This window comes from Tauraco erythrolophus, chromosome 8 (genome assembly GCF_009769465.1).
Source record: "Tauraco erythrolophus isolate bTauEry1 chromosome 8, bTauEry1.pri, whole genome shotgun sequence".
Classification (NCBI taxonomy): Eukaryota; Metazoa; Chordata; class Aves; order Musophagiformes; family Musophagidae; genus Tauraco; species Tauraco erythrolophus.
The window spans coordinates 40,379,451-40,395,003 of record NC_141472.1 but is presented as its reverse complement, the minus strand read 5'-3'; the positions used below and the strand labels follow the sequence as shown (position 1 = coordinate 40,395,003).

The following is a 15,553-nucleotide window of genomic DNA, read 5'->3' as shown; positions in this document are numbered from 1 at the left end:
CTTCAAAGGTCATCTAGTCCAACCCCCCTGCAAGGAACAGGGATATCTCCAACTAGATCAGGTTGCTCAGGGCCTCGTCCAACCTGGCCTTGAACGTCTCCAGGGATGGAGCATCCACCACCTCTCTGGGCAACCTGTTCCAGTGTTCTACCACTCTCATAGTAAAAAATTTTTTCCTAATATCCAACCTGAACCTACCTCCCTCTATTTTAAAACCATTACCCCTTGTCCTATCATAACTGGCCCTCCTGAACAGCCTCTCCCCATCTTTCCTGTAGGCCCCCTTGAGGTACTGGAAGACCGCTATAAGGTCACCCCGGAGCCTCCTCTTCTCCAGGCTGAACAGCCCCAACTCTTTCAGCCTGTAAAAAGGTTCCACTAAAGGTGGAACTTCCACTAAAGGTGCTTTGGGATCTGCATAAAATAAACATAAACACATGAAGCAGACCAAATGGAGGTTGTGGCTTTTGTGTGAGCCCAACCTGTAGTGGCTGTTAGTGGGAGAAGGTGCCTTGTGAGACATGCCACGGGTCAGTCTCTTTATTGGGCTGAGACGGCGTAATTACAGGAGGAAAAGGAACGTCTAGAATGAAGCTGTTGGTATATTTAACCACGTATTATGTTACAGTACTTTATGTTGTAAATGTAACTGCTTACCTGAAAGCTCTGATTCCAGCGTGTTTCTTAAGTAAGGTGTGGGCTTTTTTAGTATTGACTTTATCAGAAGTTGGTCTTCTAATAAAGATCAGGTCATACAGTTCAGTTGTGTAACAGCAGATAGAAACTATACGTTGTCCTCTGTCTTCCTTGCGCTACCAAGTGCAGCTTTGGCCAAGGTGCAAGGTGGTCTGGGAAAAATGGCTTTCGGCACTACCCACTTGTTCTCCCTACAGTCTGGTGGCTCCTTCTCATCACATAGGTGGCATGAGGGCAAGATCTGGGTAGGTCCAGTTAAATATGAGTCCAAAGAGGACACACAGATGTGGTTAGCTGAAGGCATGAGTAACTGAGACCCCAGAAATGAGCATGTCCTACACTGGTAGCGCGACGAGTTTGCTGCAGCAGGTAGCTGGGACACCACGGTCACCTGACCCTTGCGTAGGAAGGAAAAACCTTCAGAGACACTGCAGGGCATGCGGTGAAATTTGGTATTTCATCCAGTCTCCAGAGCAGCTGCACTGGAACGAACTGCCTCAAAAGGCAAATAATTACCATATATCATGATCTTTTCCTGATATAAAACCAGGCCAGTCATCACAACAACTTTGAGGCACTTCAATCATCTACATGTGGGGTTTGCATGGGTGCACTGACCCTCTGTTTGACCAGTCATGGTTAAAACTCAGACAAAAAGTTAAAAAAGATACAAGAGAAGACTGGTTTAGTTTAAAATTAATGTTCCAGCTGACAAACTGCACAGGGACTTAACCTACTTTAGAACATATTTAATAGCATAATTTAGTCTCTAAAAAGAAAAGCAAAATAACTAATGATGGACAAATTTAGAGGTCGAATCTAGTTCACATAAACATTCAAAAGTTCAGATGTTTAACCAAACCTTATCTTGTCCATGAAAAGTCTCAACTGAAGAGCTATATCAAAAATAAGCAAAGCACAGAAGATTGTGGCAACTTTTCTTTACAGAAGGAAAAGTATTATCAGGAACCAGCACCTTATTGCAGGACTCACGTGTCAAGCATCAAAGCAAAAGCAAAACATTTTCAGAAAACTGCTTCATGGAAGTAGTAATATTTGGACGAAATCCAACACAGAGAAAAGAAAATAATATTAAGGGGAAAGATAATGCAAATGCAATTACACTATCAACCAATAAAAGTTAATCTACGCTTGATAGTTGAAACCTTCCAAGCTTAGAGAGAATGAGGAAACTGGAGATCAGAAGACTCTCTCTTTTGAAGTCTTGCTGTCCAGATCCTAGGGACCATTATCTAGCTGAGTATTTTAAAGACATTATGAATATTCTGCCACAGAATTAAAAAGATTTATTATTATGAATGACCTGTAACTTCAGTAGGGCCAGCTACAGATGATTTCCAAGTGAACAACTGTTTGAAAAATGTAAATTCTGCTAACTTAGTTTTCTGGATTAAAACTTGCAAAATAAAAGATGTATTTTCAAAGAACAAATTGTGGATTACTAATAACAGAAAGTATAACTAATGGATCCTCTCCATCCTTGCATTCACCAATTACGAATGATTTTTAAAAGGTGAAACAGATGAGATGGGAGCACTGCTGGGTCTTTGCCTGGCACTGTTTCTCATGCAGAAGAAAATATCTGTTACAGTACCCGAGAGGAAAGCAAAACTCAGACGAATGATGCAGCAAAGCAATGGTGCTTCAGGATCCTTTCTTTTTCCTCTCCTTTCTCCATGTCACCACTTTGACTCCTCTCTGCTTAAGCCTGTCCCTCACATCTTTGTCTATCACCATCCCTCAAGCCACTGAGGCAACTAACAGAAAAATTTACTTTTCTCATAACTGAACCATTCAAAGCATGAGATATCCCAAATCTGAAACTTAGCAAAAGATTTTTTAAGTAAGACTTAACTTTCAGTTCAGAAATGACTAACGTGTAACTTTCATTAAGAGCAAAGTTATAACAATAAATCAAGTATCCCACTGTTTGTAATTGTGCCGTAATATAAGCACTACCCTTGATCCATCGTACTCAATGATCTTCAGAAAACATTGTATTACAATTCAGATATTAGAGTATTTCATTATTTCTCCATTAATTTTTAGTGCTATCTTTTGATTTTCATTAAAACATGTCAACTGAAATACCTCCATATGAAGAAATGAAGGTAGGAGCATTACAGCACCCAAAAATAATCATCTTTAATTTTACATAAATAAAAAAATGTACTACCTGTATGTTTTTACACAAAAATATATACAAAGCTTATTTTTGCAGGAACAGAACTTCTTAGCTTCTGGGAAACCATAGCAATGAGACAAAGATTTTGATTTAAGTGAATATATCTACAGCTCAGACAGAAGAAAGTCAAAGAGTGATCTTGAGCTCATCACCTGCACTATTTAATTTTCAGTCTGCTTTCTGACTCATCCAGCTATCACTTCCCAAGAGAAAACCTGGGTGCTGCTCAGGAGCCAGGTTACCCCAGAGACTCCTCCCAGAAGGTATTATGGCCAAGACAGCACCAAATTACTTTGCCTCTGCTTTATTCTGCCTTTTAACTCATTCCAGAAAGCACTTTACCCTCAAGCATAATGTTCCATGTGTACATATCAGACACATTCGCCACACTTATAGAAGCACCATAACCATCAGTTTACATCAGACATACACTCAGTAACAACACCAAGCACCACAAGGTGACCAAAGAAGATCTGAGGAAAAGCTTTATCTGATTAGGACACAGAGAGTCTGTCCTAGAAAGAGTGAGCATGGAGCAATGTGGACACAAGCCACATGTTCCTGCACCTTGAATAAAGTCTTTTATTATAGATACTCACCAAGCTAAAGGTTGACTTGCTCTGATTTGTATTTTTGTACATCAAAGCCTACTAAATGGCACATGATTGAATCTGCATGTGGCTGCTCTCCTTTGATGACCTGCCTGACCACCTTCCATTAGGCTCTGGGTCCTTGGACTGGAGTATAACCATCTTCAGCAAAAGCATTATAAAATGTACTATCACTATGGGATTGTAACATATATGAACTATAAAGCTGTACATGCAGAGACATACTCTCTCTAGCAGGGCTTCATACCTGAATGTTTTTTAAACTATTTCTGTGTTCTGGACAAGATGTCTTCATGAATTTCATGATAATTTCATGATCAACTTTTTTCTCTCCATTTTTTAAAAACGTATTGAAACTGGAGTATTTTAAAGTGGTTTAATTTCATTTGTTTAAATGTACTGTTTGAAAAGAGTTCCTCAGTTTTATAAGAATGTCACTTTTCCGTACAAATTGAACACCTTAAAAATTAATTACAAAACTGTTATCACATATAGGAACACATTTTATATGCTGTAAAAAGGTTTAAGGCAGGCTGACTCTTTGCTTTCCATGGAGAACACATTGATTGTAAAAGATTAAAGGACAGCAGGATCTACATGTTCTGGTTATTTACTTTTTTATCTCTAAAAAAGTGGCCATGAAACAGATAAATACAATCTCTAGACTGTATCAGGAGAGCCATTTCCATATGAAAGAGTGAATCCTACTTCCCATGGCAGTGGGATGACCTTGCCTTGAATATCCATGTGCAAGAAATACAGACTGAAACTGGAGCAGATTCAGAAAAGGGCTATTTGAAATGATCAGGAAGAAATAGAGAAGCTTATCATAGGAAAGATGACTACAAATCTTGGTTGGTTTAATCTACCAAACCAAGCAGGAGAAAGAATAAGACCACTGTCTGTAACACTATTTGGGGTGGTACACCTGAGACGAAAAAGAGTTGCTGAAAATAAAGAGCTAGCTAAATGCTGACACAAGAACACATTCACACCCCAAGTCCATTTAGGTTGGAAATTAGAATGGTTTCAGCTTGAAAACTGAAGTTTTGAAAGATTCTTCTAGCATGAGCTGAGGGGCAAAAGCGTTACTGCTGAATTTCATTTAATTATGAAAGGAATCAAATGAGGTAGTTGTTTTCAAGAACTGGGGAATTGATTCAATGCTACAAAAAGTCTGTCTGAGGCAGATAATGCTATGTTACACTTTTCAATAACAGCAACGCAAGTGGATTCCTCTTGGGTGAATCCTGGGCACACTTAAGACAATGGCCAATGGAATTAATTAAATGGAGCCAAATATCCTCGGTGGTGAGGGGAGCTGCTAGTATGTCATAGCGTTCTCTTCAGCATCAATATTTAAAGCCAGCTAGTTGGAACCTCTTACTTAATTGAGAAACAATACAGCATTTAACCCTTTAGTGGTATTCCACCCTTTGGCTGTCAGAGGCAAGATCTTTTTATCTGGCACGTCAGCAGGCAGCTACTGGAAAAATAAGAGATCCTATGAAGCATGTTCCTTTTTAAAGCATTAATATGCCCTGTCCTGGAGACAGTATCATGCTTTCATCCATTAATATGGTCTTTAAATGTTTGGAATTTGAGCTCCTAATTTAAATGAAATACATCCTCCAGCCTGGAAGGTGCAAACATGGAAATGATTTCACCATAAGGAAAAAAGTGAGTCTGGGAAGTAGGTATTCCTGTCCAGAGCCTGATTTACAGTCTCGCTGATTGAGCTTAATTTAGACTTTTATAACCTAAAAACCTCCTTATTTCTGACACATTCCTCTCAAAGTACAGGAGGATTGCATCTGGATTAGTTATAAATAGTAGTGAAACCTCAGAATACAGTGTAGTGTGAGAATCATTTTTTTTCTGGCTACCAACTTGCAATCATTTCAATAATTACCATGAGAGGCTGCAGAATTAGGTTCACAGGAGTAATGGAAAACTGGGCTGGCTCTTCCTTCCCAAAGAACAAAGCTCAGCAAGTCCCTCCCGGTTGCTCTAATTCTGACCTCTCTCCAAAGGCAGCAGTCTAAAATGTTTCCCATTGCAGTGAAAATGCCTGCATCTATTTAGGTGTTATCAGTTGTCAGCCTATATTCTTTCCCTGTGGAGGTGAAACATGGACATAAAAAAATGGAGATATACAGACAACGCAGGTGATGGAGAGTCAAGCAGATGTAATCATCTGCATTGTCTATTGCTTTAAACTATAAAAATAATGACATTTTACATAATATACATCAAACTTTATTTTTACTTCCTAATATAAACAAAGATCTTACTAAGTAAGGAATTAAGAGACTACACCAAACCAGTGCAAGCCATGTTGGATAGTTAGGCTTAAAAGTGATAGAGTAAATATCTTTTCTTCTCATCACAGCAGTCAGCTTCACTTTTAGTTCACAGAAGGGGCACAACTTTTTGACTTGAATAATACCTAAAATGCTCATGATTTCTTTGTGATTGCTTTTTCTGAAGCGAGTGCCTGTTTGAAACAATCGATACAGGTTTTTCCAAAACTTAGTTTTTTTAAATGCTGTGTCAGTATGTGCAGTTCAGTAGAAAAAACTTAAAGTAATCATGACTGTTCAGTCTCTACTTACCTCCATATCAACTTTAACTCAAGTGCACAAGTAGGAGTTCATTTTGCTAAGAAAAATATATGGTGTGTCTCTCTTCTTTGGAACAAAGAAGAAATATGGATTTGTAATCCTTTTTTTTTTTTTTTCTTTAAACTTAAGTCCTTTAATAGTGGTTTGAACAAACCTAAAGAGATTTTAAGACAGACATTTTGTATTATAACATTCCCATGGGTCGTATGTGTGATCGTCTTTACTAAAGCTCCTTTCAGTCCCAGTTGAATAAATATGCATTTTATTTCACTAATCTTGAAACAACAGGAATAAAGTTTACCCAGGTCTTTTATACCTCAGAGAACAAAACAAATACTACAAATCTTTAGAGAGAAAGGATATACAAAAGGGCTTGAGGTGAGTGTTTCAAAGCAAATACTCTTTAAACGATGTGCAAATTATTTCAGCACTTGAACATGATTTATGAAAGGGGATTAGTCCACTGAAACAAGAACCCGGTTTAAACTGTGGGGTTTCAAAGTCAGAGATGAGAAGAGTTTGCTGGAAAAGGCAGAAGAAACTGGATAGTAATCTATAGTGAGGATTTCTGATTGATTTTCTTTAACTAACTCAATCTTACATTAGCTATCACTGTCATTCATACTTAACTGTGGTGGGCAGTATGAAATACCTTCTTTCATGATATAATTCCCCATAAAAATGAAGTATGCAATAGTGATAATTAAGTAATAATGAGGTAATTAATAACACAGTGACTAGCTCTGTATTTACTAGTATGCCCCATAAACGAGCACAAGGAATATGAAACAATTAAAGATTATCCAAGCTCAAACAGATAACTTTTCCAAAGAGTTGTGTGTCAGTGAGCAGACCAATGAGTCACAGGTCACATCTATAATAATACGTTATATTATATTGTAATATTCCCACATACTCTTCACATAATGGGTAAGAGCTACTCTTAAGTACTATAAAAATGATCACTTTTATGTAATTGTAAAGATTAATAAGTGAGTTAACTTCTCATGGTTCTATAATGACCCTGCTGTTCTAGTAGGTAAAGGAAAATTTAATGATCCTGCTCAGATATGATTAATATCTAACTTTCTCCTAACTAAAAATCTGGACTTGGTTCAATAAAAATGAATTAAGTGAACATGCACTGATTTCCCTGCCAAACGTTTATATGGAAGATGGTTATGCCCAATCTAAAAATATGCTTTTTCAACCCAAATAGTAAACTCTGGAAGGATTTTGGAAAATGATGTAGAAATAAAACAAAGAATTAAGGAAACATTATATTATAATTGATGGAAACAGGATATTCAAATTTAGGGAAAATCCATTTTTTTTATGACAACTAGTCATAGCCAGTTGTGATTTTGGGTACAACATAATCTCTCATTATCAATGGAAGTGACACAATTCGTTTCTGAATTTGGCATGTTTTGCTTCTAAAATGACAATATTATTAGTTCTTGTTGCTGAAACAGTATTCTCCTAAGCTCTGAGAAAAGAGAACACCTATAGTAAATGTTGCAGACAACGATGACAGCAAAAATACTTCAAAAAAATAAGTTTAGTCTCTATAGCCCAAATATGAATGTTCCCACCATCCATAAACAGCACGTTGCATTTTCTTTTTGAGGTTTTTTTTTCAGTATCTGAAGCTGACTGCATTCCTGTTGATGCAATAAAAATAAACGCCACAAACATACAAGCTGCAGAGTGACAAAATTAACATTGCAGCAGGAAGCTGCGTATTTGCATACAATTTTCATTTTGCTTTCTGTTTTAATTGTTGTCATTGGTAATGCTGCACTAATATACATTACTGCTTTATATATCTCGGTTTTATTAAAAGTAATAAAACTGACCTATACATAATGCTAACGTTGTAATGCAATAATACTCCCTAAATAGCATCCATTTGGCTTTGAACTTCACATCTAACTAAAATAAACAGGCTGGGAAGGAGAAAGAATTTAGACCTCATCAGAGCTAACAGAGAAATGGAGTGATTTCCCACTTCTGCTGCTATAATTAGCCCCCTTATCACAGAGGTAACCCTACATGGGTGAAGGATTCCATTAGCTACCGTAGAACCCGGCCCTCGACAAGTTTGGCTGAGCCAGTAAAACCTCTCACTACATCCCAAGATATGGTCTCCCAACCTGCCGGCCTCTTCCTGTGTTGGGATGGAAGAGAGAGAAATCAGAGAGACTTCTCTCTCAGCACTGCCTGTAATTAGGTGGCCTTTTTCTAGGAACACTGAATGATGTTTTCAGCAAAATAAGTTTTTTGTTGTTTTTTTTCTTTCCTCCAGCTACTACACAGCTGAAGCAGTGCAAATACATGTGTTTGTGTCCCAGTAACCAACCCTTCCCTCTGCAGAGAAACAATAGCCTCAGCAACCCAGTGCTCACCACGGGAATATCCAGTTGTGTACAGGGACAAAGTTTAAACCCTCGAGCAAGCCCTCGGAAGAAGCTTTAGCCAGGGAAGGAATAAGCACCATGCAGAGCCAGAAAGGGTTAAAGCTTCACTGACTTCTCCAGTTCTTCCATCATGTCCACCGAGACACCAAAAATGGGTTTCTGCTGGTTTTTTTTTTTTTTTTATCCCCCAGACATTGTACTGTCTTAATTATCTAACAAACTGCATTCAGAGATGATTCTGGATGTTTTAGCAGTTACTTAGGAATATTTACATGCCATACTTCGAGTTGCAAAATTCAGCCTCCTGAAGTAAAGAAAAGTGAGTGAAACGAGAAAAGCAACTTTGGGCAATTTTAAAGCACAAACAGAGTCCTTGGTCAAATACAAGGGACAGGGTGACCTGAATTAAATTGTGTCTTTTAAGAAACCAAAGAAGATTTCAGAGCCTCAATGACTTTGTAGCAAATACCTCTGTAGGCAAATCAAAATTATGAACCAGAGGTTATTTTTTTTTTAAATTAAAAAGATACTAGGACGCATATTCCCAGACAATGCCCTGCATCCAATCCCTGGGGAAGCGTGCGAGGGCTGTAGCAGTAAAGACCGACGCATCGCCCTTTGGGATTAAAAAGACCCATGGCTCCCTGTCGAAAGTACAAGAGGAATGTAGGTAAGGAAAATATCATTATTTGAGTTGGCCGGGGGCCAGGGTGCCGAGGCTAAGACCCCAATCCTAATGAAGAGCAGAAAGGAATCCCAAGCCTGCTGTTTAATATGCATGACATGTCGGCTTTGCTGTCAACTTTTCCTTCCACCCCCTGCTTTTGTCCGCTTTTTCCACCTGTTGTAACTTGTCCTTATTCAGGCTGAGAGCTGGAATTGTCTTACTTTGATGTCACATTGTGTCTGGCACAACGACGCCCTGATCCCTGTCTGCTCTTATCGAGACACTGAAGTGATCATGAATAGCAGTAATACTGCACAGCCCATCAAAACTTTCCTTTTCACATACAGAGATATATATATATACATTTTACTTAAATCTTGATGCTATAAGCTATGGCTCCCCAAGCTAGGAGTCAAATACGGAGGAGATTTTCCAGGATCTGTCATCACAGGGCTGCGTGACTAACCACCGGGTTTTGAGTAAAGTGTTCTTCAAGATAAGAAAAATATGCAAGTAGAAACAATAAAAATAATGCAATTCAATCTTATCAATTCAGGCAGTTCCAGCTTTTATGTGGCAAACAAGGAGATCAAATTGCATTTATCTAATATCACAGATTTTTTAAATGTCTAAAATATTTAATTATTTTGCTTTGGCAACCTAAAGCTGAGGAACAGATTACTGTTCCCACTACATAAGGAAATAACTGACAACAATTAGTATTTATTCTTGTTGCTTTTGTAATAAAAATAGAATTCCATCACTTTCAAGAAAACCTAAAATATTAATAAGAATGTGATGAACTGAGTAAATGTGACGCCATAAGGAAATGATGGAGAACAGGTTGGAAATATAGTGCTTTGGGAATGGATTGCATTATCAAGCTTGTGATTGTGCATTTTGACAAGAGCAGCCCTCAGATTGATACGGTAGCCAAAGGGCACTCTTCCTACTGCGAAGCCGTTTGTTTGCATCCGCAAAAGGGGGAGTAGAAGGGGAATTGATCCCCTCCGACAATCGATAGCGACTCCAGCCTAGGCTCTTCCACACGAGGTCACTCCTGAGTGACGATATTCCCGGATGATGGCCAAAATGCAAACCACAAAGCCACCATGGACAGAAAAAGCAACACTGGGCTTATTGAAGAGCATAGAGTTGGCTTCATTGCCTACACCACGATGCTCCTGACAGCTCCTGTAGTCCATACACACAGTATAGTCTTTTGGGTTTTGGAGAGCTGAATGATTTCTGGGAACTTTGCAATCCACAGATCCCTTCCCTACCTCCCACGTGTGGTGATAGCATCTCTACTTTCAATCCAACCCAGGTGCCTGGTTTCATGTGACACAAAATTAACATGGCAGACCATCTACCAGCAGACTCAATTATAATTGGTATTAATTAGGAGGATTTTTGGCAAACTTAGGAGAAAAAAACCCAAAACTACAGTCTTAACGATAACGAAATTTCTTGGAAATTATTAAGTCTGCCACTGATTTTTAAAAACTATCTGTCTAGAACAACACTTATTCATGTAAAAAAGAGTAGTGCTGCACCAAATGTCTACATCTTCTAAACGGGGGAGACTGCTAGGGTGAAAAACATGTTCTTTCTGACCCAGTGTTAGCTGCATAAATTAAAACAGTGAAATAGTTGGCATCATAAAGTAAAGAGTAATCCCTTTCTATGTATTTCGGAGAAAGATCATGGCTTTACATATTCTGGTAATGTTCCCCAAGGCCATCCTTGGTTTCTTCTTAGCTCAAGAAAAGTTCAATTAGAGCATGAGTTGAATCCAAACTGGATGAGAAGCCACTGAAAAGCTGCACGACCAAGAGGACGGACACTCTATGAACTTTGGAAATTGAGCCTGGAACTTTGAGCCCAATTTTCAATGAAATCAGTGTCTACATCTCAAAAAGCATAACCGAAAATTGCCATTTGTCCTTGTAGTGTAAGCAGAAGCAATTAGGATTAAACATAAAAACCAAATTCCAGCTACTAAGTCTCTAGGGGCAGTCTCTCCAGTTTTAAATTATAGAGTAAATTACTGGAATGCCTCAGTTAGAATATACCTGTCCTTTATATACTTGTGCTGCTGAAAAACCCTAACACCACAGCAGTACCGGGTCTAAAACTGGACACTTTTTGCAGCCCTTAAAATGTAGAGAAGATAAATACAAATGAGTCTGAACTGTCAGAATATTACATTAAAGATTATCGAGGGTGCTGGTGGCCTGCTAAAACACATCAGTTGTTCATCTTCCCTGTTACACTGGGGGAGTTTTAAGCCATCTATAAAAAAATCTCCTCTGTTTGGATTTGGCTTTGGCAGCAGTCAATAATGTAAGAGCGCTATAAAATTATAAAATCGTTAAACTTTGTAAGAACTTTACAAACACACTTGCAGATATTGCACATATCTTCTCTGTGCTCTGCAGTCAAACTGGACAATGAAACGACCACCTGTTAACTGCTAACAATGTGTCATTACCAGTTCTCATGCCTTTTTAAAGCAATTTTGGCTCTAGCTGCCGATAATTCTGGCTACGATACTTGTGTGAACATTAAGGGCACAGAAAGCCAAAGGCAGAAAACTGACAATACAGTTTGTGCTTAGACTACTAATAAGTAAGTGAATAATATGATTTTTCTAATTCCACGTAATTGCTTGATCTCAAGGGGCCAAAAAAAAGTTCTGAATACATATTTTAGAAGCAATCCAATCTCCCGTATTTAAATTAAAGCTTCAATTCAGTGAGATTTCACAGCAGACATTTTTACATTTTTTAATAAATAGCCTTTAACCAAACAGAGGTTACTCAGGATTCTCTAAGGTTTGAAAAGAAGCACAGACTAAGTCCCTGTCACTGCTCGTATTCACTTTTTCTGTTTTGCCTGACAAATTAGCATTTAAAGATATGTGAGAAGTCTAAATAAATAAATAAAAATTCCTCGAGTGCTGAGACAGTTTATGGGCGTTTTGCTGTTAACTACAATAAGCGCAGAATCAGACCCTCAAAACTTACCGAGCTCTCAGTCTTATTTTTCTTCCTCTGAGAAATGCAACTCAACACACAGTACAAAGATATTGGGACAATTTTTCACAAGCTGCATTCAGGCTACTTTATCTTTTATAAGAGAAAGAAGAATCTTAAAAAAAAAATAAAAAAAATCTCCAAGATAATAGGAAAACAACAACAACAAAAAGCTTTGGTCTGCGAAAAGAGACTATTTAATGAATCTCTGTATTTGTGTGTGCACGCGCGCGCACATGTGTGCATATATTTATGATTGTGTGGATAATTATCATTAAAAATAGCAATGTTGGGGTTTTTTAATGCAACTCTTTTCTTAACCTCTAAGGCTTTGATCCTGCACTGAAACGCATGCGGGCAAATTCCTACGCAGCACTTCAGCACCTATAGGTATCTCGTACCAGCACGCGAGTCTAAAGCTGTCACATTAGAAGCAGTATGTGAATCTCCTGCCAAACAAAGAAGAAAAACGAAGATTCAAGGCAGAGGGTGAAATTAAAAAAACGCTGAGTGAGTGATTCAGGGTCACCACCAGCTCCTGCGCCTACTGCCCACAACATCACGAGCATCTCGGCACAAACTGGAAAAGGAAAGTCTCAGCAGCATAAAGCACATCCCTGCTAGTTTTAGATCACTTTCTTTTCTAACCACACTGACAAAAATCAACCTTGATCCCTAGAATTTACCTCCTATAAAATTACAGATATATCACCGATTGTCAGCTACAAAGGATATGTCAGGTCTTTCGGCAATTCAGTGTATAAATATACAACAGGCAAAATTACTCTGGCAATTTGAGGTATTTTACTAAAATGGAAACAAAGCAACTGCAACGGACCATTAGCATAGGACTCATGTTGCTTATTTTTAAAAACAAATGGCTCGAATAAATGTGTTTGCTCCTAAACAAATTTATTTTGCTTAGGAGAGAGTGTCACCCTTTAAAAGTGTGGAGCTAGTAACTGTCTTTACTTAAATGCAAGTTATGTATATCAGCACAGAACACATGCAGCTTTAAAATTCTCAGTGATCTTTCTTACACTCTGTATGTAATAAAAATTATCTTACCCTGTAATGGCATAGTTATTTAAAAAGGAAAGAAAAAAAAAATCAGAAAAGAAAAAAGCCTTACTTAAAGATTTTCTGTGCTCAGGCTTTGGTTCTTTGGACTCAGTGTCTAAGCTATTCAGTAATTCGATGCTGGAGGATCTTCTGAGTTTGAACTCCAAATTTCTCGATGTACAACTCCGTTCTTTTGGCTGGGAAAATAAAAAAAGAAAAATATATACACACATATGTGTATGCTTTTAATAAAATTATTATTTGCAAGAAGGAAGCAAGAGATTATGAAATGCCAGTAGAAAATCAGAAGCACAGAGCAAGTGATGCAGCGAGTATATAATTTAAGGAAAGCGTAATGTAAGATTTGTCATATGGCAGAGCTTTTATGGCCTTGACAGACTGATCTTAATTTCTGAGATAAATTCCCATTTAAGTGAGGAAAACAAAAGGCCTACTTCTTTAGGCTTTAGAGACCAAAATTATTTCCACATTGCAGGCTACTTCCAAACGATTGCAAAGAGGAGGGTTATTTAAATTGCCTTTCTGGTTTAGATAGTTACAGTAAGCATTCTTGCAAACACAATTGTTTCAAACATCCTGACAAATTTGGGGTTGGATTCTGCTCGTCTAAGCTTAGGAAAGAGGCAGGAGGGGAACTTCTTTCGTGCACTAATTCAGTAGCGTACAAAGTGAAAATTATGGACCATTAATGGAGAAAACAAAAAAAAAAAAGAAAAAAAAAAGAAAAGAAAAAACGAAATTATATTTTGGCTAATGACACATCTCCTCCCACAGCATTTGGTCAGGAGAGATTAGCTGTCCCAGCAGCCTGGAAACCTGCAAAGACTTTATACACTCATTGGAAGTTGTAAAACTGAAATAAATGACAGATATGAACCGGTCACTGAGTGCGTGGTGGTGGCATCTTGTCCTGCGCACGCAGCGAAGGCAAACCGTGGCCGGGACAAGCCCTGCCCTCCCGTACCCAAACCAGCTACTAGCTGTGGCCCCACCAGCTGCTCCTGCTGTGGGTCAGGGCAGGCTCAGAGATGCTGATGCCAAAATATTACCTTCGTTGTACTAAAAAAATCAATCGAGCCTATTAGATGTTTAGCTGAACAACATGAAGGGAAAAAAAAAAGAAAAAAAAAAAGTATTCTGAGTCTCCACAGAAAACTCCACCCCAAAATCTTCAGTAGGATATCAATATCCTCACGCACCCAATGAAATGCACAATATGAAGACATACATCATCAGATCAAACTTTCCTTGGCTGATTATAGCCTCAGGGCAATCTAATGTTTGTAGCTCTTTAAGGAAACAGTAGCCGTGTTCGGATTAACCCTTTCACAGAGAGGCTGCCTCTGCCCCTTCTGCCAATTCCATTGCAGCAAAATCTCTGAAAAATGCAAGATTTGGGGATATTTGTCTCTCATCAGATTCGGCAGTGAACAAGAAAAGTCAGTGCCCTCTAAAAAAATATGTTCTTGGAGCAGGCAGGGATAGGAGGGAGACATTTGGAATCTGTACTGAGAGTGGCAAAAAAAGAAAGAAAAAGCTACAGCTGAATCTGGTTTGGTAATTAAAAACTGTTTTAATAAAATGCAGCCCTGCTTACTTCTAGTAGAAAACCCCCAGCCTTCCTGGGAGAATAACAGCAATCAGTTACAAAGGAATATTATTTGCTAGTGTTATTCTTGTGAATAAGTAATACAAAAATTCATAAAAGGCTCAAATGTATTAATAGTTCTATTGAAGATTATATACTGTAGGCTGCATAAACAGAAAATGCAAAAATTCATTAGTTATTAAGTGCTTGTGTGCTTTTACAACCCTCAGCAAAGCCATGTCCTTGTTATTTCAGAGAAATAAATGTAGCGTTCCGTTCCGAGGCGAGAATCAAATGACATTTTTGTTCAACAACCTTGTTTATCTGACATTTTTTAGTAGATTTGCATACATATTTTTATATCCTTCCGAGAAAGGAATGTCTAGCTAGCTGCTGACTGCCTGAAACCTGTAGAGAAGCCTAAGCAAATGAAGTTGAAATTGCTACATCTTAATTAATAAAGGTAACAGCCAAAACAAATACATACCAATCTGTCAATTGCATTTTTGATAGCGTGGAACCAATCCAATATGAGAAAGTCGATATCCGACTGGAGGAGGAACTCATTTCCTGACAGTGTCGTGATCTGGGGAGGGCATGGGCACAGACAGGTAAGTAAA

The 15,553-nt window shown here is 38.2% G+C and overlaps 1 protein-coding gene across 1 annotated transcript in view; it reads right to left on the bottom strand.

The window, feature by feature from the left end:
* ARHGAP15 (Rho GTPase activating protein 15) overlaps window positions 1–15,553 on the bottom strand; it is a 334,864-nt gene that overhangs the window by 148,175 nt on the left and 171,136 nt on the right. The window contains exons 7-8 of the mRNA XM_086615574.1: window positions 15,421–15,519; window positions 13,395–13,521 (exon numbers count right to left, since the gene is read on the bottom strand). Of these exons, the coding sequence (XP_086471700.1) occupies window positions 13,395–13,521; window positions 15,421–15,519 (226 nt within the window). The remainder of the gene's footprint in view (window positions 1–13,394; window positions 13,522–15,420; window positions 15,520–15,553) is intronic.